The sequence below is a fragment of the Embiotoca jacksoni genome, unplaced genomic scaffold (genome assembly GCF_022577435.1).
Source record: "Embiotoca jacksoni isolate LCO1_2020_lvr unplaced genomic scaffold, fEmbJac1.0.p SCAF_17, whole genome shotgun sequence".
NCBI classification, from domain to species: Eukaryota; Metazoa; Chordata; class Actinopteri; family Embiotocidae; genus Embiotoca; species Embiotoca jacksoni.
This window is the reverse complement of record NW_027185307.1, coordinates 6,537,215-6,559,653: the sequence shown is the minus strand read 5'-3', so window position 1 is coordinate 6,559,653 and position 22,439 is coordinate 6,537,215. Positions and strand designations below refer to the sequence as shown.

General features: G+C 39.7%; 4 protein-coding genes and 1 non-coding gene across 5 annotated transcripts; all 5 read right to left on the bottom strand.

Annotated features, from left to right (window-relative positions):
• Positions 1-202: 202 nt before the first annotated feature.
• On the bottom strand, positions 203-5,948 carry mcur1 (mitochondrial calcium uniporter regulator 1). Its single transcript, XM_069151376.1, has 9 exons — positions 5,587-5,948; positions 4,158-4,274; positions 3,842-3,945; positions 3,055-3,156; positions 2,758-2,799; positions 2,523-2,594; positions 1,703-1,756; positions 1,401-1,515; positions 203-1,037 (listed from the first exon to the last, which is right to left on the bottom strand). The coding sequence occupies exons 1-9, from the start codon at positions 5,813-5,815 to the stop codon at positions 982-984; spliced, it is 891 nt and encodes a 296-aa protein (XP_069007477.1). The 5' UTR covers positions 5,816-5,948; the 3' UTR covers positions 203-981.
• A 1,703-nt stretch (positions 5,949-7,651) lies between these two features.
• Positions 7,652-10,790, bottom strand: rgs9bp (regulator of G protein signaling 9 binding protein). Its single transcript, XM_069151377.1, has 3 exons — positions 10,695-10,790; positions 9,134-9,440; positions 7,652-8,028 (listed from the first exon to the last, which is right to left on the bottom strand). The coding sequence occupies exons 1-3, from the start codon at positions 10,788-10,790 to the stop codon at positions 7,652-7,654; spliced, it is 780 nt and encodes a 259-aa protein (XP_069007478.1).
• Positions 10,791-11,915: 1,125 nt separating this feature from the next.
• On the bottom strand, positions 11,916-18,495 carry LOC138199162 (kinesin-like protein KIF20A). The gene is made up of 18 exons (XM_069151101.1): positions 18,484-18,495; positions 18,286-18,381; positions 17,406-17,525; positions 17,179-17,317; positions 16,901-17,085; positions 16,715-16,784; positions 15,822-16,001; positions 15,620-15,731; positions 15,483-15,545; positions 15,028-15,174; positions 14,659-14,824; positions 14,394-14,573; positions 13,471-13,610; positions 13,162-13,327; positions 12,761-12,869; positions 12,469-12,539; positions 12,270-12,389; positions 11,916-12,131 (listed from the first exon to the last, which is right to left on the bottom strand). The coding sequence occupies exons 1-18, from the start codon at positions 18,493-18,495 to the stop codon at positions 11,916-11,918; spliced, it is 2,292 nt and encodes a 763-aa protein (XP_069007202.1).
• Positions 18,496-20,103: 1,608 nt separating this feature from the next.
• Positions 20,104-21,761, bottom strand: rps20 (ribosomal protein S20). The gene is made up of 4 exons (XM_069151375.1): positions 21,652-21,761; positions 20,830-20,929; positions 20,571-20,644; positions 20,104-20,328 (listed from the first exon to the last, which is right to left on the bottom strand). The coding sequence occupies exons 1-4, from the start codon at positions 21,652-21,654 to the stop codon at positions 20,146-20,148; spliced, it is 360 nt and encodes a 119-aa protein (XP_069007476.1). The 5' UTR covers positions 21,655-21,761; the 3' UTR covers positions 20,104-20,145.
• Positions 20,713-20,784, bottom strand: LOC138199590 (small nucleolar RNA U54). The gene has a single exon (XR_011178357.1). It is a non-coding gene; the product is annotated as a small nucleolar RNA U54 (small nucleolar RNA).
• Positions 21,762-22,439: the final 678 nt, after the last annotated feature.

The following is a 22,439-nucleotide window of genomic DNA, read 5'->3' as shown; positions in this document are numbered from 1 at the left end:
CACGACTGACATTTATAAAGTCCTTGTTAAATGGTGAAAAATATGAACGCAAATACGTCATGCACACACGTCTCCAACAGCTACACACGTGCTGTCAATGCAGCCCAGCGGCTCCACTCGGGAAAACACTTCCGGTTCAAGTGTGTTTCAAAATAAAAGCCAGGTATAACGCCATCAAAAAAAAAAAATAACAAACTCAATATTTTCCGTATCACTTTATTGCTTATAGATTACCAAAATACCTCGAAACCCAAAGGTAATACAATAAATCGACCTTATTTAGAAATCACTACACAAAAACACAAATTGAATCAAACACTTCATTTGTTTGGAAAGGTAAAATTTTTTTGACAATTTCATTCAAATATTAAATAATATCAGTCCACAATTCTTTCCGATATTTTTGACACCACAAATTGTAAAGATAAAAACCAGTGAAATATTTGTGAAAACAGACTGGAGTGATTAAGAGTCACACTGACCGCATCTCCTTCTGATAGTTGTGTTCAGTATCAACAGCTTGATATGTATATATAATATTTACATAACAAAAAAAAGTTATTCTTCAATGTCAGACAACATTAGAGCTCAGTGCTTAATTTTCTGCATTTTTTAAATGGAGACAGTAAATTACCATCTGAATAAAACATCTAGTGCAAAACGTATAAGTGAATCTAGTAACTTTGTTCCAGCAGCCAAAAGATGACAATGGGAAGTAAAAAAAAAAAATATTAATTAGCTTTCAGGCTATAAGTTTCATTAATCAAAAAGTTCCACCAGTGACCAGGTGGGAGACCCGTTCTTCAAAACTTTTACTTCTGAGAAAATGAATATGATTGCACCAGTAAAGGCAAATTGATCAATACAATGCAACAAAATGAGGTCAGAAGGGAAACAGAGGTGATTTTGTTGAATCTGCAGGATCCATTAAAGGTTCAAGTTTTACCGCGGATCATTTGAAAGTCATAATAAAAGCCATGTTTACATCCAAATACGATAGAAACCCAAGACCACGGTGAGACAGGTGAACACTGAACCTGAAAGAGAGAAAAAACATTCAACAATCAGAAGTCTTAAAGGGCTTCGACGTGTCGCTGTGACAGACTCTTTTTTGTATTCTCAAAAATGTTATATCAGCTACTTTTCAAGTGTTAAAAAGTTCAGTTTTCTGATTAAGTTCAAAATAAAGATGTCCAAATTAGCACATTCATGTACTCAATAACTTTTAAATGAATAATTTACAAATTGCACCATTGGTTCTCTTCTGAATAAGACTCTGAAAACAGTTTCTTTTCCACTGAAATGAAGATGAAACTATTCCCCTTCAAAAGGAATAATTTGACATTGAAAGACATTGTGATGATTGCTGACTAAACTTTCGAAGTGCCATCGTGCCCTACCTGCGAGGTATTTTATAGTATCCAGTTTATGAGACACTAAAATGGTCTTCAAACCAGCCACTTCAGTGTCTATTTTCATGTTTGTCTGAGTCAGGTGGCGATCTTGTTCTGCAGTCTGTAAAGAAACGGCAAATAGACAGAGATGTGAAAGAAAAGCCGACCGAACACCTACCAGTCACTACGTTTATAACACAAAGTATGAACTATGGAGAAGAGCCCAAATCACTGCTTGTTATGTCGATAGCAATAAACCAGAAAGGATATTTAATAAGACTCTGTAGGTGTCCTGCACGTATACAAACCATTTCCATGATCTCAGTCCGCGTTTCTAGAAGCTTCTTGTCATGCTCTGCTTTCTGAAAACACAAACAACATTTTATTAAACCCCTAAAAACTCATCTCTGTCCGACAAAATGACAGTTTTAGATGGGGTTTTTTTTCCAAGAGAACAGTGGCTTAGATGTAACTCCTTTGTCTTAATTCAGTAGGGATCAGTACGGCGGATCTATGAATATGCAACTAATCCCTGCCTCCGCCTCCACCCGTCCCTCTGGCACTCGCCTGCTGCTCGAGCCAGCAGCTCAGCGATATGGAAAACTCCACCCTGCACCCGCCCCGTCCTTTCAGTCTGTCACCGCAGCTCCAACGTGAAAATGCTCCTCCTTGGTGCTGATTGCTAGCTCTGCTCATGATACGTCTTGTTGTTGTCAGAAAATACCACGTTGAGTTGTCAGAAGGTTAAAAATGTGGTTTTCACGGTGTTTACGCAGATGTTTCTGCCATGTTCACGTTTTGTTCATTACCTCCACCAGCTTTCTGAGGCGAGGGAAAATGAGCTCGTCTGTCACACGTGTGGTTTGCTTGTTCCGAATTTACTGTCAATATTCCTCCATCCGTTTGATTAAAAACGTACACTTCTCTGACAGGTTTCATAGCCGTGTGGAGCATTAGATACAGTATTGATATGTGTTAGAAGAGACACATATATTAAAGAGAGCAACTTTCAAAACATCACGTTTCAACAATAAAGTCATCTGTGATTTTAAATACAACATTTTAAGTCCAATCCACTGATTTCTAAACAATAATATCACCTATGATTTGCTTTCCTCAAACACTTACCAATTCTTTAACACGACTTTTCTCCAAATTCATGTCCAAAATAGTGTCTGAGCGCAATTTATTCATGACATCCTGCAGCGTGGTGGAGGAGACACACAGAGGAAAAGTCACAACATCACGACAGCGTAATAAAACATAATACAAATACTTCAACCAAGTCAAGTTCAATTATCAATTATTAGTACTATGGAGGGTCTGATTTAAGTAATAATTAATAATAATAAGAAGCACTTACAGCCAGTTGGACCTTCAGCTGTAAAAACTGGTTCTTTAATTTCTGGAATAAATGTTAAAATACTGAAAATGTCAGGTCAAAAACAGAAGGAAACGCTTATAATTTACTGTACAGTTATTCATGTTTGACAATCATAAAGCAAGAAAGTCATACAATCTTCTACTTTGGTATCAACTGGGTTCCCCGACAACTTGATCTGCAGTAACACTGCTGGGACTGATTTATATCGATCTAAAATGTATTAGTTACTTATTTTTAATAATTAAATCCAGTTTATTTCAGCCTTTGTCTTGTTACCTCGTTCTCTGCCAGCAGAGTAGAGAACTCGCTCTTCTCAAGGATGATCATGTCCTTCTTAACCGCTGCTATCTGAGACATCACACGCTGCAACATGATCTCCTGACAACAATCACACAACACACACAACAGTTAAAAGGAGAAACACAAGGACTGCAGTTCAAAGGTACTTATTTACATCACAAGGTGGATGGTGAACTCTTTTAGCTGATATGGCTGAGAACTGCAAATCATGATGTAAATCTAATGCCTTTAATGAAGGGAAACTGTATTTCATTGAAGGGCAAATAGGGAAATGATAGTGAATACGAATTTCTGTATATTTTATTACAGTAACTTTGCATAAAAGGTGTAAATTTCCTCAAGGAACAAAAAACATCAGATTGTCCATAGATTTTATTTCCCTCCTCTATTTACAAAAGACAATTAATCTCAACATTGTCTAAATACTGAGTTAGTGACGATGGTCCAGAAGACGTGTGGTATAATAACTCTTATTCTCCAGGTTCCTCAGACTTTCCTGTGACTGGGAACAATAATCCCACATCAAATCATCATGCCCACGAAATGTTTTCTAAACAACCAAATTTGACAGTTTGTATTTAAGTCAGTGGTGTTCGAATGGTATAAATGTGCCCTGAAAGATAAACACAATGATGTTGATTTATTGACTTTTACAGGATGAGAGACACAGATGTTTGAGAGACTGACAGACACAAACAGGACCTGCTTACTATTTTACTTACTGTAAATATAGAGTATAAAAAGTTCCTCTTATAAGTCTCACCTGCTGCATTTTGGTTACCATGTCACTATAAATGACGTCCATGTTGGAGTTTGTCATCCTCACCAATACATTAACCATCACTTCAGCTTGCTGAGTCGTGAAACCTGTTGATGGAGAAAAAAAAATGTTCTTCATGAGGAAAATCTGAATCAGAATCAGCTTTATTGGCCAGGTATGTTTACACATACAAGGAACTATATACATATAAAACATAAATAGACATATATACAGCTAAGAAACAAATATATACCTATGTACACAAATCAGAAGTTTGTTATTAACAAAGTCATTTTTGAAGTAATAGAAGAAACCAAACCATTTTCCTCGAGGAGTCGCACCACAGCATGAGTGTCAAAAAACAGCTTGCGGCCTTGAGACTTTGGGACATCTGGTTTCAGGTCATACTGGAAGGTTTTGGTCGAGGTACTTAGCTCTGAAACCAGGAAATGAATACACAGGACACTGGAGTTACACAGATATTACTTTTCCCTTCTTTACTACTGTATGTCACGATACCATCTTAAATCACACTGTACAGATGTTTCTTTTACTGCATGTAACCTCTGTACTTTAGAAAAAGTACATAAAATAAATAGTACATTCTCCAGCTACTGTGAGCTGTCGGCATTTATCACATGGACGATGAGGTGCTTTTTAAATATACATTTTATTAAGGCCATGTACGCAGTCAAATTCCTAATGTAAAGTATATCTGCAGGTGATGTTTACATCTGTAAACATGTCCTTCTTGATGTTGGACTGTACAATTCATTCTGCTTCACTTTTTCAAACAATTTACAGATGATTTATGAAACGTTGTTATTTAAAAACAGTTTGTGGGGGGCGACACACCTGGAAAACAGGGAGGCACAGTTTCATATTATGCAAACACAGAGTGGGATGTGGGCAGTGGTTTAAACTGAAAACACTGATGTAGCATCAGGGTTTGGCTCGAGAAATGTCAAACACAGCTGATCACAAGAGTTGTAAGTCAGGAGGTTTCATCCATGAAGACTGGGTTGTCCATTCCAGATGTGGCCCGTGTGACCAGAATAACGAAACGCTGGTTCCCGCTCCAAAATGCACTCTGTGGCATTTATGTCATTAAGATTGCAATGCAAGCAAGCCGTAAAATAAGATAGTGTGATGTTGCCCTGTGTTGATTAGTTACAGGATGTTAATCAGAAACTTTTAAGATTTTTAATAAAAATGCTAAAATTCTACTTAAATCTCTATTTTCTGGTTCCTTTAATCCTCACTAATAATAACAACCTTTTGGCTTGTTGGCCGGAACAAAACAAAGTCATTGTAGGCGGCACCACGGGCTTTAGGACTCATTAGTCGTTACATTTAAATTACACATTTAAAAGACCAAACAGCTAGTTTATTAATCAAGAAAATAATTGACGTATTAATCGATAATGTAAATGATTTTTATGTGCAGCCCTAGAGTGATTAATCTAATGCAGTAAAAATGACCAAACAGACCGGAAGAGGGCTTTTATTTTGACATTCAAAAAGGATACTGAAACTCAACAGAGATTTTAATTCAACTTTAAAGTCTCGCGAGGGGTTTTGAAGGACGTCCAGCATAAGAAATTATGCACTTTTTTTTTTTTAAATTTCAGTAATATATTCAAGTCAGTCCGTCAATGTCTCCAGCCACAAACTGGAGCTAGTTTTGCTGATAAACGCTTTTAAAGTGATTTGATTTTTGATTTCCAGTATAACTAAAAGTTTGTTACCTCTGGCGGACGTCCGCGTCCCGGCAGGAAGATGCCTCCTCAGTCCAGGAGCTCGTCTGCCTCTCTTCTCAAAGTTCACAGGAGATGGAGAGATGACAGTCCGGAAACACGCCGAGATGTTGACAGCTGTCAAACTCGACGCTCCGTTTTGAATAAAACGAGGATTAAACCACTTTTCTGGGTTAAAACTCAACCGGTTAAGTCGCGACTGCCACTGTTTCAGCACCATCTTCAAAGCTCGTGTTTCGCCTCTAACAACTTTCTGTGAAGACTTTACTTCCTCCTGTGAAAAGGATTGACTCCCTCCGTCGAGCCCGCATCGCCACTTTGCACCCAGTGTTTGTCCCACCCAGTGTTTTGTCTGTTTGTCCCTCCCAGTGTTTGTCCCACCCAGTGTTTGTCCCACAACAATTACAGCCGATGAGGACGCATCACACTTCTGGTCAGGCTTTTCAAAATAAAGCACACTTCTCAGTCTCGGAGATCATGTCATATAAAACTGAGCAATTTTTTTTTTTTTTTTTTTTATTAAATGACGTTACACTTGTCCCCTTCAAGGGATTGATACTTCTATAGGCTATTCCTTGTCAAATTAGGATATGTTATCTTTACTGGTTGTCTTTCACCCACAAAATACAGATTACTCTTCAATTCTGTAAACAGAATAAAGATTGAAAAATATTTTTTTTCAAAGAAATTCAGGCCTTGAAAATTTTAATGTACAAAAACAAACAATTATTTCTGGTATCTTTAATGAAATGAAACATAATGCATAAGCCTCATGCAACAGAAAACTGTCATGTTCATGACTTTACTTGTATTTAATCTTTGAAAGGTCACACTGACCTTCGATCTTTGACCAAACAAATCGTATCACTTCATTTTCAAGTACAAGTGAATGTTTTTGCCAAATTTTAACAAATCACCTCAAGGCAATCTGGAGATATTGCATTCATGAGAACAGGATGAATGGATATGACAGACATGAGGTCACAGGGATTTTGACCTCTGACCTTTGATCATCAAAGTCTAACCAGTTCATCCTTGAGTCCGATTGAATGTTTGTGCCAAATTTGAAAAAAAAAAAATCCTTCGAGGCTTTAATGAGGTATCACGTTCACGAGAATGAATTGACATGCGGTGCCAGTGACCTTGACCTTTGACCCCTTTAAAATCAGTTTCTCTCCGTGACCAAATAAATGTTTGTGCCAAATTTGAAGAAACCATCAAGCCCTTCTTGAAACATCACGTTCACGAGGATGCGACAGACGTATTTACGAAGGTACGTATGGAGAGCTGAAAAAATGCCTCCAGCTACAGCGGTCGCCAGGATGGAGGCACAAAAAACAATCGTATAATTAGACGTTTAAAACCATTTCAATCCTCCAGATTTGTTGCTGCTCTGCATACAATGATTGAATGCTTTACCAAAGCGCTAATCAATAGAAATGAATGAAAAACAACATGGTGTCATATCCAAGTTGATACTTTTATAATGCATAACTATAATATATATTGTGAGTTGTCTACAGCACAGGTTATGTACAAAATAAATAACAATGAATCCCCGAACAGTTACCAACTACCAAGCATCAGCACCTATGTAGTCTTAATGGCAACAAGGAACAAAGTGTGACAAGTGGTGGCTTTTTAAAATCAGAAGTTGTTCCTTTCATGTATCACCAACTAGTCGGGAAAATGTACAGGAAAATATAAGCTGTATCTTTTTACATTTGAATAGATAAAATAACCCCCCTCTCCCATGATCATGTTTACCAAATCAGTTGCAACCGGTAACCATGTACTGTTATTGTCACCTTATCCAACAAAGATAGTGTATGGCAGCTTTGTATTCACTGCAATAAATGGCATCCAGATTTACTTTAGTGTATATTTAGAGAACAGATGTCATGCACTCATAAATAATTGAGTTGCTATTACAAAATAAAAAATATTGTAAAGTACATAAAGAGAAAACAAATGTACATGCAACACTTGCCATTTTTGCAGTGGGAATTTCTGAGGTTGCACGGAAACAAACAAGTTGAGTGCATTAAGGTTTTGTTCATGAGAAAAGGACAACACAGACAGATAACGTGGCCACCACAAAAACAACAGAAATCAGCACAGAGAGCGCGAAGATGTGACTGCGCTGGCACAGAGGCTGGTGTTCAGGCTGCTCCTCGTCAACAGAAAGCGGAGCTAGCGAGGCGCTGTCGGTGCCGCTGAGCGGGTCTGCATACTGGGGCCCTTGGGACTCCACCATCCAGCGCAACACGTTCACTTTCATCTCCATGTCGTCGATCATGTGGTCAATTTGGCTGATCTCTTCCTCCATGGTGCTGCGTTCCTGGCTCTCGAAGCCTTCAGGGAGGGTTGGAGTCTGAGCCTGGTTCAGGTCCGGCAGACTGAGTGCTCGAGCTGCTACCTCACTGCCTCCTCCTGCAGGACCAAAATTCTAATTTGAAATTTCCGACAGTCAACTCTTATTGCCGTTTACTGGTAAAAAAAAATAAAAAAAAAAAAAAAAAAAAAAATAGTCGTAAACTGTGGCAACAAACGGTGATCGTACAATCAGCTGATAACTTCTGGAAAACTTGTATCTAAACTGTGAATATAAAGTTAATAAAAAGCAAAAACTGAACCCAGAGAAACAAACATACATCCCAAAAATTCAATCTAAAATCCAACAATATTGTAAATGAAAAATTGCATGGCAGTCTATGTCATAGCTTTTGAAACAATTAACTCAAAAACACAAGAAAAGTCAGGCAGTTTTTAAAGTCAATCATCGTGGATGAACATCGGTACATACTTGTGTATGAAAGACAAACATCCATTCAGCCATGAACCTAATGTGGCTCAAATTTACAGAAAAATCACTGAGTCTGATGCTGAAAACACACTTCTATCATTCTCACACTTTTTCTAAATTGAGGATATTTGTTGTAATTTTATCTTGGCTATCTCTTAAGTTCCTGGCTTTTTGCTTTATTGTAAATTGTATGGTTTTCATTGTAAAGCACTTAGCATTCTTGAAAGGTGCAATATTGAAGTTTATTATTATCCTAACTGTTGCAGCTGTTCGACCTAATGATACGTAGAAGTGAACAATAAGATTTGGAGATGCGTGACCAGCTAACTGAGAGAGAGTTGCCGGTCACAAACGGTTTCCTTATATCAGCTCAAAAAGGCACCGGTCACGAAGAACACATTTCCTCTTATTAGCAGCACTTTCATTTTGGGGTAACTTTAAAAGCTCAATTTAATTGTGATGACAGAAGAGCAATCAATATTGAATCATTGTTCGTCATGAAATAAAATAGTGTCATCTGGTTGTTTGTATGTTGATGAAGAATCTCTGAAGACTACGATGTAGAGCAGATATTTTTTCAGAATATAGCCTAAATTTAGTTTTATTACCTTCAAAATGTTCATATCAGACACCCTGGTTAAACTTTGTTTTATATTATCGACATGCCAGATATCACTTCTATCACTTAAAGTACAGTTTGCATGTAGTCCTGCAGTAAGAGCTCTCATTTACCTTGCAGGCCAGTTTGCACCAGGCTGACCGAGTTAGCCAGGGAGAAAATGTTCCCCATGTTGAAAACTTTGCACATGTCAACATGGAGGAGCTCCAGGCTGGAGGAGAAGGCCACCCAGAGGAGCTCCATCTCCTTACGCTGCTCCTCGGGCAGGCTCTTGTCCCGGAGTTGTGAGGTCAGGTGATGGCAGATGGCCACGGCCAACTTTTGGGCCTTTTCTCGCGTTTGTCGCAGCTCATCCCGCAGCTGCAGGCTGTCTGTGCTGCCACCTACACACGAGGCCAGATGCCGGTAACACGCCACCACCTGCGTGAGGGAAGAGAAGCAACAGATATAGTAACTCAATATGCTGAGCCAAAGGAACTTCAAAGTTCAAAGTTTTTCAAATTCAAAGTTTGTAAGAGGAACTTTGTGTAGGTACGGACATGTTCATCACCTGATCAAGTGTGTAGACCACTAATCTTCATGAGGTATACATCGATTAACTTTACTTCTGAGCAGCTGACCACTACTGAACACATCAGTACACATCTATGTAACTAGTGCACCGCAACAGAAAGAAATCCATTCAATGAACTGTTAACTATTGAAAACATTTTTGGATTGATATCAACATGAACCATTTTAACCTCTTTGAAACACTAACTGGGAAATATGGAAAACAGAACCGTTCTGATTTCCCTATATATATATATATATATATATATAAAAAGTGATACGCCAACACATTGTTTTATTAATAGTTATTAGCTTAATCTTGGCGGATTAGCAGGTGTGGTTTCATTCAGTAAAAATATTATAAATAAGCTCATTATCATTGATCTATTTCTAGATAAGCCAGAGCAACCTTGTGCACTCAGAGTACAAGCGGCCCATTTTCACAGATGAGACGAGGGAACACAACGACAATGACTACAACTGCTACATTATTTTTCTGGATGCAAACAGCACTTCAAGCCTGTACAGGTGCAACCTGAGAGCTGTTTGTACCAAAATAAAAAAATACCATTTGCAGTTGTAAGCTACCAAAAATGCTTTTTGCTGATTGTGCAAGAATTATTCTACAACGCAAACAAACTAATAATATTTGAGTTCAAACAACTAAATAGTTGCTACTAACTGGGGTATGAATGCGAGGCATGGTCATGGCATTATCTAACAGTCATAAAGAAGCAGTGGACCAAGAAAATCTTTTCAGTGAGAGTGCTTTTTTAGCTGAGGGGGAAGGAAAAGACGTTTCAGTGTTTCATGTGCGTTTAGTCTGTCAAAGATGTACGTGGTGGAGATGGTAATAATTGCTGAAACAAAATATATTTAACTTTCTATACATTCTTTCCACTGTAACTGCCTTTTTGTGAGACTATATCGGATATTTACATATAAAATACAGGTGTAGGAATAGATACATTTCATTGGTATGTTCTTCAGTTAAATTCTTAGAAATGTATGTATTTGATGGCAACATGGACTTTATGTAAAATAAATGGAATAATACAGAATTATGCCACATCAATCATTATGCATTACACAAGGTAAATCTTCAAACTTGGAGAAGCTTACCTTGACCAAAGAATCCACCAGAGCCTTTCCATCAGCCAAAGCCTTGTCTGTGCCGACTGTGCAATCATCGCCCACTTTGTTATTTACAAGTGGCATGAGGATGATTTGTCCAGAGTCTCAGACTCTGCCACAGCAGGCAAGATTTTGGCCCAGCTGCCCTTCACTTCTCTGGCTGCCCCTGCTCCTCTTACTCCCCTGGAAGATGCTTCATTCAGCGGCCGAGGGTCAAGACTGACTCAATCCCCAGGCAGCATGATGCTTTGCAGTATCCCACTCCGGCGACTAAAGTGCAACCACAGGTGCCAAACATACTCTCGTACAGACGCTGGGAAACTTGAGCCAGTTGTGGGAAAGTGAAAGTAAAGAGGAGGAAAAAAAAAAAAAAAAGTACAATAAACTGATGTAACTCTTAAGCAAGGTGCTAATCCTGTGATTGACCCCTTTGCACTGACACAGGCTTAGAAGAACAGCTAATCTCATTAACCATCACTGAGACCAGAGAGATAGGAGAGCAGCTGGCTGTCTACCACAATGGCCCTTTCACTAACTGAGAGGAGGCTGTGCTCCGTTACCTCAAGCGCATCACACTGGCTGCACCTCCTTCACTCAACTGGAAAGGTCAACATGCAACACAACGAATCAGCAAGGAGGGGCAAGAGTGAAAATATTTGTACATCGCACTGGCAGAGTTAAGGGATTTTACAGACTGAGTGTAAAGATACACGAATAAGAAAATTAAAGCGTGAATAGTGATGCACTTCAGTGCTTTACTTGGTTTCCTTGTCCCATCAAGGTCCTTTGTGGTCCTTTTCCCTCAGGCTCTGGAAAATGAATGACCTCGTTTGACCAGGTTGTTATATTCAATTCTGACTCGTAAGAAGCACGTGACATTTCTATAGTCGTGTATGTACTCATTCATAAGGCTTCCGTGTTGGAATAAACCCACCGCAGTGCAGTGACCATGAAATGAAATCACGCAAGTGGTGCTTGTAATTGAAGCAACCCAAACACTTACAGGAACACGTGAATAGAAGTCAATATGTTTAAAAGAAGGAGGGATTTTTATTAAAAACTAGAAGAACGTCACAAAAATGAATAAAAGAAATATTCCACCTAAAAAAACAAACAACTAAAACTAATACTGTATAGCATATATGGCAATTGTTAAACCTGTCCAAGAAAAGTATTTAAAAACTGGTGTGCATGCAGATGTTGGACTTTTCATTGGTGGACTGTCCTCACTGTCTTACTGCGTGTTCGGCCGATCGTACTCGTCCGCGGCGACGTGACCGCCTCCTTGATGTTGGCGAGCAGGCCTCGTTTGGTCTTCGGCTCCACGGGGGGCTTCTGGGAGAGCTTGACAAGTTCGGACTTCAGCGACGCAATCTCCTTGTCCTTTTCAACAATTTGCCATCGGATGTCCTCCAGAGATTTTTTCTTGAAGGGGAAAAAAAAAAAAAAAATGTGAACAACTTTCAAACCAGATACAGAAACTTCCACTCTGGTAAGATCATGGTTACCCGACATTATATTGACATCCAACCCTTCACCTTATACCCTTCAGCACCGCCTCACCTGATCTTCAGCCTTCGTCTGCAGAGCCTCCAGATCGGACACTTTCTCCAGGAAGCTGTTTCTGACCTTCTGCAGAGTTTCACTGAGCTCCATCAGCCTTTTTTCTAGAGACAAAATCAACTGAAGACCAAAACACAACACTGACGTCATTACATAACCAGACTGAGTTGATGTTTGACTGAAATGTTGTCCTCTTTACCTGTTGTTTATCCTCACATATTCTCTCCAGGATACATTTTTCTTTGTAAAGCCATTTCCATCGCTCATCACCTGTGAGGGTCAAATGTGTTGACTGTCACTTTGCCATTTCAACAACAGGAACTTATTAAGCACAGAGTGATGTAAAACAAAACATACAACATGTTATAGAAATCATTAATATAAAATACACAAAAAAATACAGAAAAAAACATATCTATATTTCTCTTCACATTTCCTAAAAAAAGGGAAGATGTTGAGGTACGTCCATGAAAAGATGAAAGTATGCTAACCTGGTTCTTTTGCTGCATTAGCTGTTTGAGTCTGGCACTGCTGATCCATCGTTTGAACAGGTGTAACTTCTCGGTCACTGGACAGCTGAGACACTTTACGTCTGAGGGCCTACACAGTCGGTCGGAGACAAATCCGATATGTAAATAAGTAAAAGATCTAAAGGATTTTGAATACTTTGATTGTGAGCCAATCAATCTGAAATTTGAGAAGATATTTCCTTCGTTATATTTTTGCCGCAGTTCAACATGACCAATTTCATTCCTTTATAAGCTTTGGCTCCTTGACGTCGGGCCCGGGACTTTTAGTGATAGAGTTTAAAGTCTTAATTTATCAAAAACCTGGTAGGGATTTATATTTTTTCTGAACTGTTAACAGCCAATAAAAAAAAAGTAAAACCTACATCTACTTTCTCCTGTTCAGTGATGAACTCATCGAGTGGTACGTAGTCATCTTCCAGATTGTTCATGGCACTCTGGTAGGCGTGCTCTTTGATTGCATCTTTGTACATCTCAAATGTGTTCTCCAGCTTCTCCTGGTAGCTTTCCTTCAGCTCCTCTATCTGCCGACTGAACGGTTAAAGAACATGGTGTTTACAAGGTTTGGTTACATTGGAGGCGTTGCTGCTCAAATGAACACGGACTAAAAACCTATATGAAAGAACTGCATCGCTGGTCTAATCCTGCAAAATTAAACCAAAGTAGCAGCATACGTGCGGAGCTCTTCACTCTCCATGAGCTGTTGAAACATGGCTTCTCCCATTTCCTTGCGAATTCCCACTTCTTGTATCAGATTTGTTTTGCGTTCAGCCAGTAGTTTTGCTCGTAGATTCTCAACAATAGTCAAAAGCTCCTGGGAACGTTAAAAACAAATACAGTTTAACAACATTAGAAATGGAGTAGATCCTGCAATGAATGAATAGCGACTATTTACCAACTACTGTATTTTAAAAGTGAAAAAAAAAAAAATTCAAACCATTACACGTGATCAAAATGTTCTGAGACTGTTCTTGTTGCAGACAAATGAAGAGCAGCACAGTAACGGACACTGATACCTTTTCTTAAGTAAGAGAGTGCACGTCGGATTTTTTGTCAGATTTAGGAAATCAGCAACAGAGTTCCTTGAAATGCTTCAGAAAATCTACAACAGTGAAGCAAAGAGATAGGCGAGGTGTTTTGATTGGCATTCGTGGTTCAAGAGGGAATAAAAAGTTGTTGCAGGAAGCCAAATTAGTTGAGGAGGAGCAACGGGTTGGGAACGACTGCGGGCGAAGAGCGGACACGTTGTCACGTTGGGGAACACAATTGCCATCGCACCATAATTCAGATTGGTTTGCATTGAATGTTTTCCCTCAGAAGGTCACAGACGCTTTGTTCCTCTTGAAACATTAATGTCACTCAGAAAACCTCGTCAGGTCGCTGCTTCGCTACTGTAGACTTTCTGCAGTATTTCGAGGGTCTTTTATGTGCCCTCTTTGCTCAAGTCCACGGTGACTTTGTAAAGGTGAATGTACTGCTGGTAACAGGTGCTGATGTTCATCAAGCATTTTTTTTTTTTTTTTCAAATAACAACTGAGGGATGTCTGATGTACTGCATCCGATTCATCTGTAAAATAAAAAAAAAATGCAGTTGTACGCTCTGTGGCAGCAAAGACATGTCAGCATCATCTTCCTCATCCAGCAGCTCCTCTTCGGACAGGTAGCTCTCCAGGGCCTGCTTGTCAATCACCCCATTCTTCACCAGGGACTTCCCATCTCGACCGACCAGACAGGGAGCCACAGGTACCAGAGGCTTGTCTGGGATCACCTGCACCACCTGCAGAGAGCACGGGGGAGGTCACTGCTTCAGCTCAACCAGATGCTCCCCGATTAATCTCACTTCATTATGTCCTCAAGGTCACCTGTTTGGCAACGGCAGAGAACTTCATAACATGGAGCGTCTCATCGTAGGTGGAAGCGCACTGGTTAATGTTGACGATCATTGAGGCTCTACCTTTGCCGCAGAAAACAGCCTGGAAGAGTTTGGTGAGTTTGCTCTCTCGGAAAGGAACGTAGCTGCTCTTCATTCTTATGAACAGGAACGATGTAAAAGCACACAGAGGGGGTTCATGGAGGTCATGTTCGTCTCACTTCAACTGAATATCCAGTTGGGAGATTTCACTTCAACTTATTGCTTATGATCAACATGCATTTTACTGTAGCAGTCAAATCCTTTACAATTCAAAGTTTTGGCATCTTTTGTCAAACATAAGTCAGACAGCTATCCGTACCTGTCGAACTGATTGTTACGAAGGGCAGTGATGCACTTCCCCAGAATAAGCAGCGAGTTGTTTATGTTTCCCGCCTCCTTCAGCCTCTCTCCAAATGTCTTCGTTTTGTTGCATCTTTCAGAGCCAGCCAGGTCACACAGAGAAAACCTGAGAAACAGATCAAAAAGTTACTTCTTGTATTATTGCCGTGTTTATGATGCTGGACCTATCATAAAACATTTTCTGTGATTGGAAATTAAGCATAACCAACTAGAAATTTGGTTCAATAACTCAATATTCATCAACCTCACTTCTATTTTTCCAATTTCAAATGCCTCATTTTATTTCCCTTCTCTTTATAGTTGAACTTATTCACTATTTAAATTATTTCTTCGCTTTTTCAGCTGCATTTTCTGTAAGAAAGATGCTATAAATATGTATCATAACTGCAACATGTTTATGTCTCCGATACTTACTCTGAGATCCTTTTCACTGCACCTCCATCAATCTTCAGTAACTTCATGGTAAATATGCTGTGGCTGTAACGAAAGCTGCTGTGAGTTTTGAAAACAGAAGAGAACACCAAGTAAGGACAAGTTTTACTCAAGTTTGCCTTCTGCTGGAGGACTGGTTCATCTTAGTGGATGCAGCACTTCTGTTCTTATTTCCATATTGCAGGAGCTTGCAGGCTTCCCCGAGGTTCTGGATGTTAATCCACTTGAGGTCTGAAACAAAATAAAAACACATTGTTCTCAAGTGGGAAGCAACATCTAGACTATGTTTGTATTAGATTAAAGGTAAAGTCATCGTCACACCTTTAACGTAAGCATTTCCAGCACCGTCGTCACACATACGAAGAGAAGTCCCCTTCTTGGACTTTGAGCACAGGGACGGTTGAAGCAGATCGTACACGCACTCATTGTAGATTTCAAAGAAAGCCACCCACAAGGCAAACTGGATGTTGTTGCTGGCTTCTGTTGGGGTGTTTGTCAAAACTTAAGTGGGAACAACGTAAAGAGCACAGAGGACAATAAAAACCTTTGAGGAACAACAGGTATCCCATTGACCTGGAATTTACGATCATTCATCTTGCCGAAATCCCAGCAAGTGTGTAATGCACCCATCAGTCCACTAGAGGACGCAGCGTCAGTCTCGTTTTTTCCTCAGCTCGGCGTTGAAAAGTGAGCTAATGTATGAGCAGGGTTGTAAAAGGTCAAGTGACAAAGTATAAAGAGTGATAAAGTCAGTATTACAAGGACGTTGGGGTAACAAACACGGGACTTTACCCTGGACGACTGTTCTTTGAAGGGATGCAAGTAAGTTTGTACATAACGTAACGTACGTTAAGCAATGTAGTTGACATACGAAATTTGACTTGTGTAAAATGACTTGCAAACCATGAACCAATAGCTTTGATTAGCGTTTTCAACCACTAGCAAATAGCTGCAGCAAACCACGATCTTTACCTAAACATAACCACGTAGTTTTTGGTGCTTAAACCTGAGGCAACTTACTTTTCACGAGAGACATGACACTGACATTTCATTATTTGATCAATATCTGGTGGACTGATGACTGGATTACACACTTTAATCCCAAAGTGGCACTTTGCACTTGCTGAATAGAATTCCCATGTGGACAAAGTATATTTGAACAATTTTAACTCCAAGATATACCAAATTCAGTGTGCAGAGTTAGTGAATGTTACCTGTCTGACTGTAGGACAAAGAAGAGGGCAGGGACTCTGAACATACACTGGGTCTGTGAGGATCACACTCCTACAACAGAGCAAAGACATATAATAAGATGTTATGCGGCTAGTTTTATGTTTATGGATGTTTCATTGTTTATTTTCCATGTTCAGCAATAAACTTTGGCAGAGCTGAGTCCTCACCTCTTTGACTGAAGCAAAAATGGCAGCTTTAGCACTTCTCTCCTGCTTCAGTTGGTCAGGATCCAGATATTGTGCATCATTCCTGAGGTAGGGCTTCAGGTCCATTCCCTCATACTGATGACCTCCGATGTAGTGAAAGGTGGCGTCCAGCATTCGAGGAAGTATTCCTGGCTCTTTTGAAGTTCCTAAAGCACGTCACAACAAAATTAGGTCAACTTCAGGTGAATTCTGTTCATGACTAAAGCTCAGAGACTTGATGCTGCTGTTGTGTTCTTCACCTTGGATAGTGAAGGTTTTCCCAGCATTGGTTACACCATAGCTGAATATCAGTGCATTCTTCCCTTCCAGGAAATCAGACATTTGGCTTTTGACTGTGTTCTCAAACAGCTCAGCCTGTGTGGTCTCTGGTCCAAATATCTAAAGGCCCAACAGAAAGAGAAACAGTTAAAAATGTATGTGTGCATCGACATAAAATGGCACAAAGCTTATTTTAGACATTTCTGACTTGTGAGAAGGAGAATTTGTGGAGCGACATGCCAATCCCTTTCTCACTGCTCTTCATGGTGGCAGAGCCCTTCGGTGCATTCAGTGTCACCCTCTGGCTGTTTTCAATCACAACACAGTCCTAAAGGGGGGGGAAACAAATGGAGGAAAATTGGTAGAGCAGCCTAAATGAAAAGAAAGGACAATCGCAGTAACAATGGAGCAAACTACCTCTACAGTCTAGGATCACCACTGCCAATCGTCATGGATCTTCATTAATAACTGCTCCCACCATCATTTTGTATCATAACAGACTAACATAGGGTGAAACGTGTCACAAAGTTAACATCATATAAATCACGGAGTTAATAAGGAAGGCTGTGAGAGTGTACGTGGCTTATAGAGCCATCTCGTCTCCCAAGTCAGGAACTCATGTTACTTCTTTTTTATATGCTACTGTTTTATTTTGACGGGCAGTCAGACATTTCCATTCAAACCATACTCAAACACAGTGGGCTACAAAAAAGATATGACCTATTGATGTTAATTTGTTTGTTTTTTTAAATACTATTTTCCCCAAATATGTAGAGAAAAAAAAAATAAACAATGTAATACAATTAGTTATTTCTATGGAATTTTGAGTGGGGTGAAAATATTGCAATATGTCATTGATAAAATATTTGTTCTCCTTTTTCCTCTTTTGTTATGTTTGAGATATTGGAGAAGTGTATTAGTTTATTTTTTCTATGTCAAAGCGAGTGGAGTGTCTCACCCATACCTTGGTGGCAACCAGGTACATAATGCAACACTTGCATAAGTAAGAAAACAGGACAGACTGTAATATTTATAATCGACTCCTGGTGAACATGATGAATTGACACCATTTCTTTGACATACTGTACCTTATCCTCATCGTCAGAGAGTTCGTCTTTAGAGAAGGGCCTGACTCTGAGGTAAACGCTCATCGTCTGCTGCTCGGCTCCACCAGGCACTTTCATCTAACAGCACAAGAAGACGAGTCAGACCGCAAACTAACGTCAGGGCAGAAGAGCTGAGTTTATACAGTTTATTTCAATCCTGCCTGTCTGTTCATGACAAACCTGGAGGGGCATCTTAAGTAAGCACTGAAGTCAGATGAGAACATTACCTGCAGGACTGAGGTGCTGAAAGGAGGATCAATACAAGTCCAGTCCATGTCAACAGATTCCAAACAGACACTTTCCTCCTTAATTGAGTCGTTCATTGTGCTCATGTTGAGGCGGGTCAGCTCCAAAACAACAATGTTTTTGTGCACTTAATTTCTTTCACGCACAAATGTTGATTTAACAGCCTCTGACTCGATTAACAGGATCCTTTGGCCTTGAAATGATTTATTTTACCTCAACAAGAGCCACCAGGTCTGCTGACCTTCTTCCACTGAAAATCAAGTGGGAGCTTGTAATCACTTCTAATTGGAGGCAGATGTGAACTCAAACAAATCATCAGGTTTTGACCAATGAGCTTGGAGGTCTCTACGTCTACAGGGTTCATTTCATAGACGATGTGTCAGAATCCTCATTTGAGGTTCTGTTCTTGGTGTTTAAAGGATTATAGATTCTGATTTAACCAAGAATTTCTTTGCAGCTATAAACGAGTTTGAAGAAAGTCCTTAAACAGATATCAAATGATACTGACAGAATTATGTTTCTTGATGGTTTGGTGATTAATTATTTTTCCCCTGTGAGTAGAAAGACATTCTCCATTGGTCAGATGATGCTACCAAGGAAGAATCTTAAAGAAAAAAAAAGACATTTGTGGACTCTTGTTTTTCAGGATACATTTCTATAACTAAAATCCCTTTGCCTATATCAGAGAAAAATATCCATATAAAGCCTAATCAATTTTAGGAGTATAGATTTTATGTCCAAAGGTGAAGGACACAGTATCAAGTATCTGACAGGTCTCAAGAGGAATTCCTGCCTACCAAGACTGAATACCTTATTTCTGGATTAAATATATCCAGGTTGGGATGTCAGAAAAAACATCATACATTAATCATGCACCCTCTCTTGTTGGGTTAAAGCAAGTTTAACAAGGAGGATAGATAAAGAAGACCTTCAGAGGTTCCTGGAACAGCATACCTGACATTTTGTCATGCAGGCGTCATCCTGAACTTAAGGTTTCCCCAAAAACAAACATGGCCATCACCCTGGTTATGTTGAATTTGTATCAATTGTAGTGGAAAGCAAAGTTATCATGTATGCAAACATGTCACTTCTACTCTTGTGACAGCAGAGGGAATAGAAGCAGTGCCAGGCAAAGGGGATTTATATTTCTTTAGGTAAAAACAGATAGTCAGTGTAAACAAAATTCAAACAAAACAAGGCAACATCGTGGGTGAACTCAACAACTTAAATTCTTCTGGACTGAACTGCCAGGAAACTGGTTAAGATGCATTTTGTGCTCGCTCGTATCAGTCTGCTCCAGTTGTCATGGTGATAAATCATATTCACCAAAATAAAATTTAAAAAAAGTTAAATTAAACTGAAGCTTTACTTTGAATTATAAACCTATTAACCAGTTTTTAGTATCAATCTCAAGTAATAAATCTTCAATTTAAAACAAATATAATAGAAGTTCACCAGTTATAAATGAAGTTGATTAATCTCTAAATCCTGATCCCACACTGCCCCTTTAAGGCCTAAAGTCAAAATGCCCCATGTAAGAACCCAAACACCATGTCAGTTTCCTTATTAATTTCTTTATTGAAACATCTGCGCTGTTTATGCGTCTGCGATGGTAACTTCGACCTCAACACCGGGCTCGATACTGATGGAGGTGATCTGCTTGACGATTTCAGACGGGCTGTGCAGATCAATCAGGCGCTTGTGAATCCTCATCTGGAAGCGATCCCAGGTTTTGGAGCCCTCACCACAGGGAGTCTTTCTGGTGGTGATACGCAGAGTCTGGAGGGAGGCACAGAAGACAGATTTTAGCTCGATCAAATTGTAAATAACCCAAAACACTACATCTAAACTGGTGAATAGGGCAGTCGTGTAGCGTTTCATATTTATACTACATTTGATATATAGGAACAACTGGACAATAAAATTGTATTGAACGTACTTAAACAGTGCCAAGAGCTGATCGATTTGTTATACTAGTACAGTGCTGGGTTAATATTTGTCTGAGCAGTGATCTTCAGTACCTTGGTCGGCATGCGGACGGGTCCCTTCACCTTCAGGTTCTTCTCCTTCGCCCCACGGATCAGGTCTGCGCAGACTGCAGATCAAACAAGAAACTTTTAAACACACAAGCGACATCAGATCTCTTGGGAGACACTTCTCAAATCATGGCTCAGAATAGCGTATTTATCCGTCATCACGGTTGATCACGTAAAATGTTTTTATCCTCATAGCTCAGATCAACATTTAATCCACAACATGAACTAATTTGACTTTAGTTACCCTTCTCCAGAGATTTGACGTTGCGGCTGGTGAGGGTGATGCGGATGCGGTGGATGGCGACCTCGGTCTCAACGGGTGCCTTACCGGTGTCCTTGAAAGCCTGCGGAGGTGGAAACGAAAGTTAATGAATCAATAAACTTTTGTTCGACATGATTGAAACGCGTCACAGTATCAACATTAGTTTACGAACAAGTCCATTACCTGCACACTATTAATTGGTTTTCATCACTTCCCTGCGTTAATATGTGGTTACCAATTAACACAGTGGAAATGTAAAGACAGTATTAACAGTCCAGTCTCGGATATATTATTCGGACTTGTTTACGACTCAGAATAAATCCACCTCCACCAGCTGACCAACACGTGGAGTGACTGTTACGCTGCGTTACTTACGCGAGTGATTGACAAAATGCGTCTTCAGTTCAGTCAACTTTGATCCAGTCTAAATTTGAGTCATTTACTCCATTTGATTGTCGTGATAAGCCACAAAGCGACAACAGAGCCACCAAGACAAAGAAAGCTTTAAACACCATCTAAAAAGTCCGCTACTGCACTTGAAAGTAGGCCGAATTGTTAATTGTGTTCTTAAAAATGTCCAGTCGCTATCTCAAGTACCGACATATTTACAATATTGACAACAATCACAATATTGTTAAAGATTGCGCTTTGTGAATTGATTCCGGCGGGACGTCTGCTCCGAGCGCCATTAGCTGTGGGCGCCAGCTCCCTCACTCCAAAGTACAATACTGACTTAAAATACTGAAACCAGTAACACAGTCCCTTCGTAAAAGTGAATCGAAGGTCAACTCAAATAGCTCATACCATTATGATTATTCCTGACCGACTTATTCGGAAGAAATTCAAGCGAACAGCGGTGAGCCAGGAACGGACGCCAGCAGCGTGGTGAAGCTCTTCGGGGAAAGAAAGAACAGACGCCCGTTTCCGGTTATGTACTCTTCATCCGGGTTCTCTGCTACTTCTTCTTTGGTGTTTTTAGACTAATCTGTCACTAACAGCGACCTCTAGCGGCTAAATACAGTTTTGACGTGGAATTCTGTTTTATACCTCTGACCACTGGAGGCCAGCTGAACTGTCATCCTCGAAGATCTTCAAAATAAACATGAAGGAAAATGACACCATTAAGATTACTATCTGTATTTCGAGGCCATGGAAGAAATTGAAGTGGTTTTTTTTGTTTTTTTTGTATCCAGCTGATGGTGGGCTGCTATTGTGCCCTGGTGGGAGACACCGTAGGGACGGGAGGGACGTCACAGGACTGGTTGTAAATCCATCACAAAGTCTTTCTTCAGTTTCCAACTAGTGATCCAGTCATTTGTTTACCATGGTCACCATCTCAGTGCAAGTGAGTGATAAGAATGGCAGCGCTTAAACACAACATGCCTATATTTGTTTTGATAATTAGACACGAGTATTTTAAAAAAGTTTGAAGAGGAAGCATATTTTGTAAAGTGCTAAAGTTCAAATTGTGCTGATGGTTGTATTGTAACGTGAAATCCAGCACGATGGAGGAGCCTACACAGTAATATTTAGTCTGTAAAGTAAAATGTTTTGAATTGAAGGTGAATGATAGAAAGCTGTGATGAGGGTGT

Bases quoted from the DNA above. Each gene is read 5' to 3' on its own strand.
- mcur1 (XM_069151376.1), bottom strand. From the start codon at position 5,815: ATGGTGCTGAAACAGTGGCAGTCGCGACTTAACCGGTTGAGTTTTAAC. The intron at 2,800-3,054 runs GTAACAAGACAA...CATTTATTCCAG, and splicing joins CTCTGCTGGCAGAGAACGAG to AAATTAAAGAACCAGTTTTT. The intron at 1,516-1,702 runs GTTTGTATACGT...GTTTCTTTACAG, and splicing joins GGACTGAGATCATGGAAATG to ACTGCAGAACAAGATCGCCA.
- rgs9bp (XM_069151377.1), bottom strand. From the start codon at position 10,790: ATGCCACTTGTAAATAACAAAGTGGGCGATGATTGCACAGTCGGCACA. The intron at 9,441-10,694 runs GTAAGCTTCTCC...TCCCTCACGCAG, and splicing joins TGGTGGATTCTTTGGTCAAG to GTGGTGGCGTGTTACCGGCA. The intron at 8,029-9,133 runs GTAAATGAGAGC...TTGGTCCTGCAG, and splicing joins GGTGCAAACTGGCCTGCAAG to GAGGAGGCAGTGAGGTAGCA.
- LOC138199162 (XM_069151101.1), bottom strand. The intron at 16,785-16,900 runs GTGAGGACTCAG...GCTCTGTTGTAG, and splicing joins TTTTTGCTTCAGTCAAAGAG to GAGTGTGATCCTCACAGACC. The intron at 13,328-13,470 runs GTATGCTGCTAC...TTAACCGTTCAG, and splicing joins GAGAGTGAAGAGCTCCGCAC to TCGGCAGATAGAGGAGCTGA.
- rps20 (XM_069151375.1), bottom strand. The intron at 20,645-20,829 runs GTAACTAAAGTC...TTTGATCTGCAG, and splicing joins CGTCAAATCTCTGGAGAAGG to TCTGCGCAGACCTGATCCGT. The intron at 20,329-20,570 runs GTACTGAAGATC...GCCTCCCTCCAG, and splicing joins CCGTCCGCATGCCGACCAAG to ACTCTGCGTATCACCACCAG.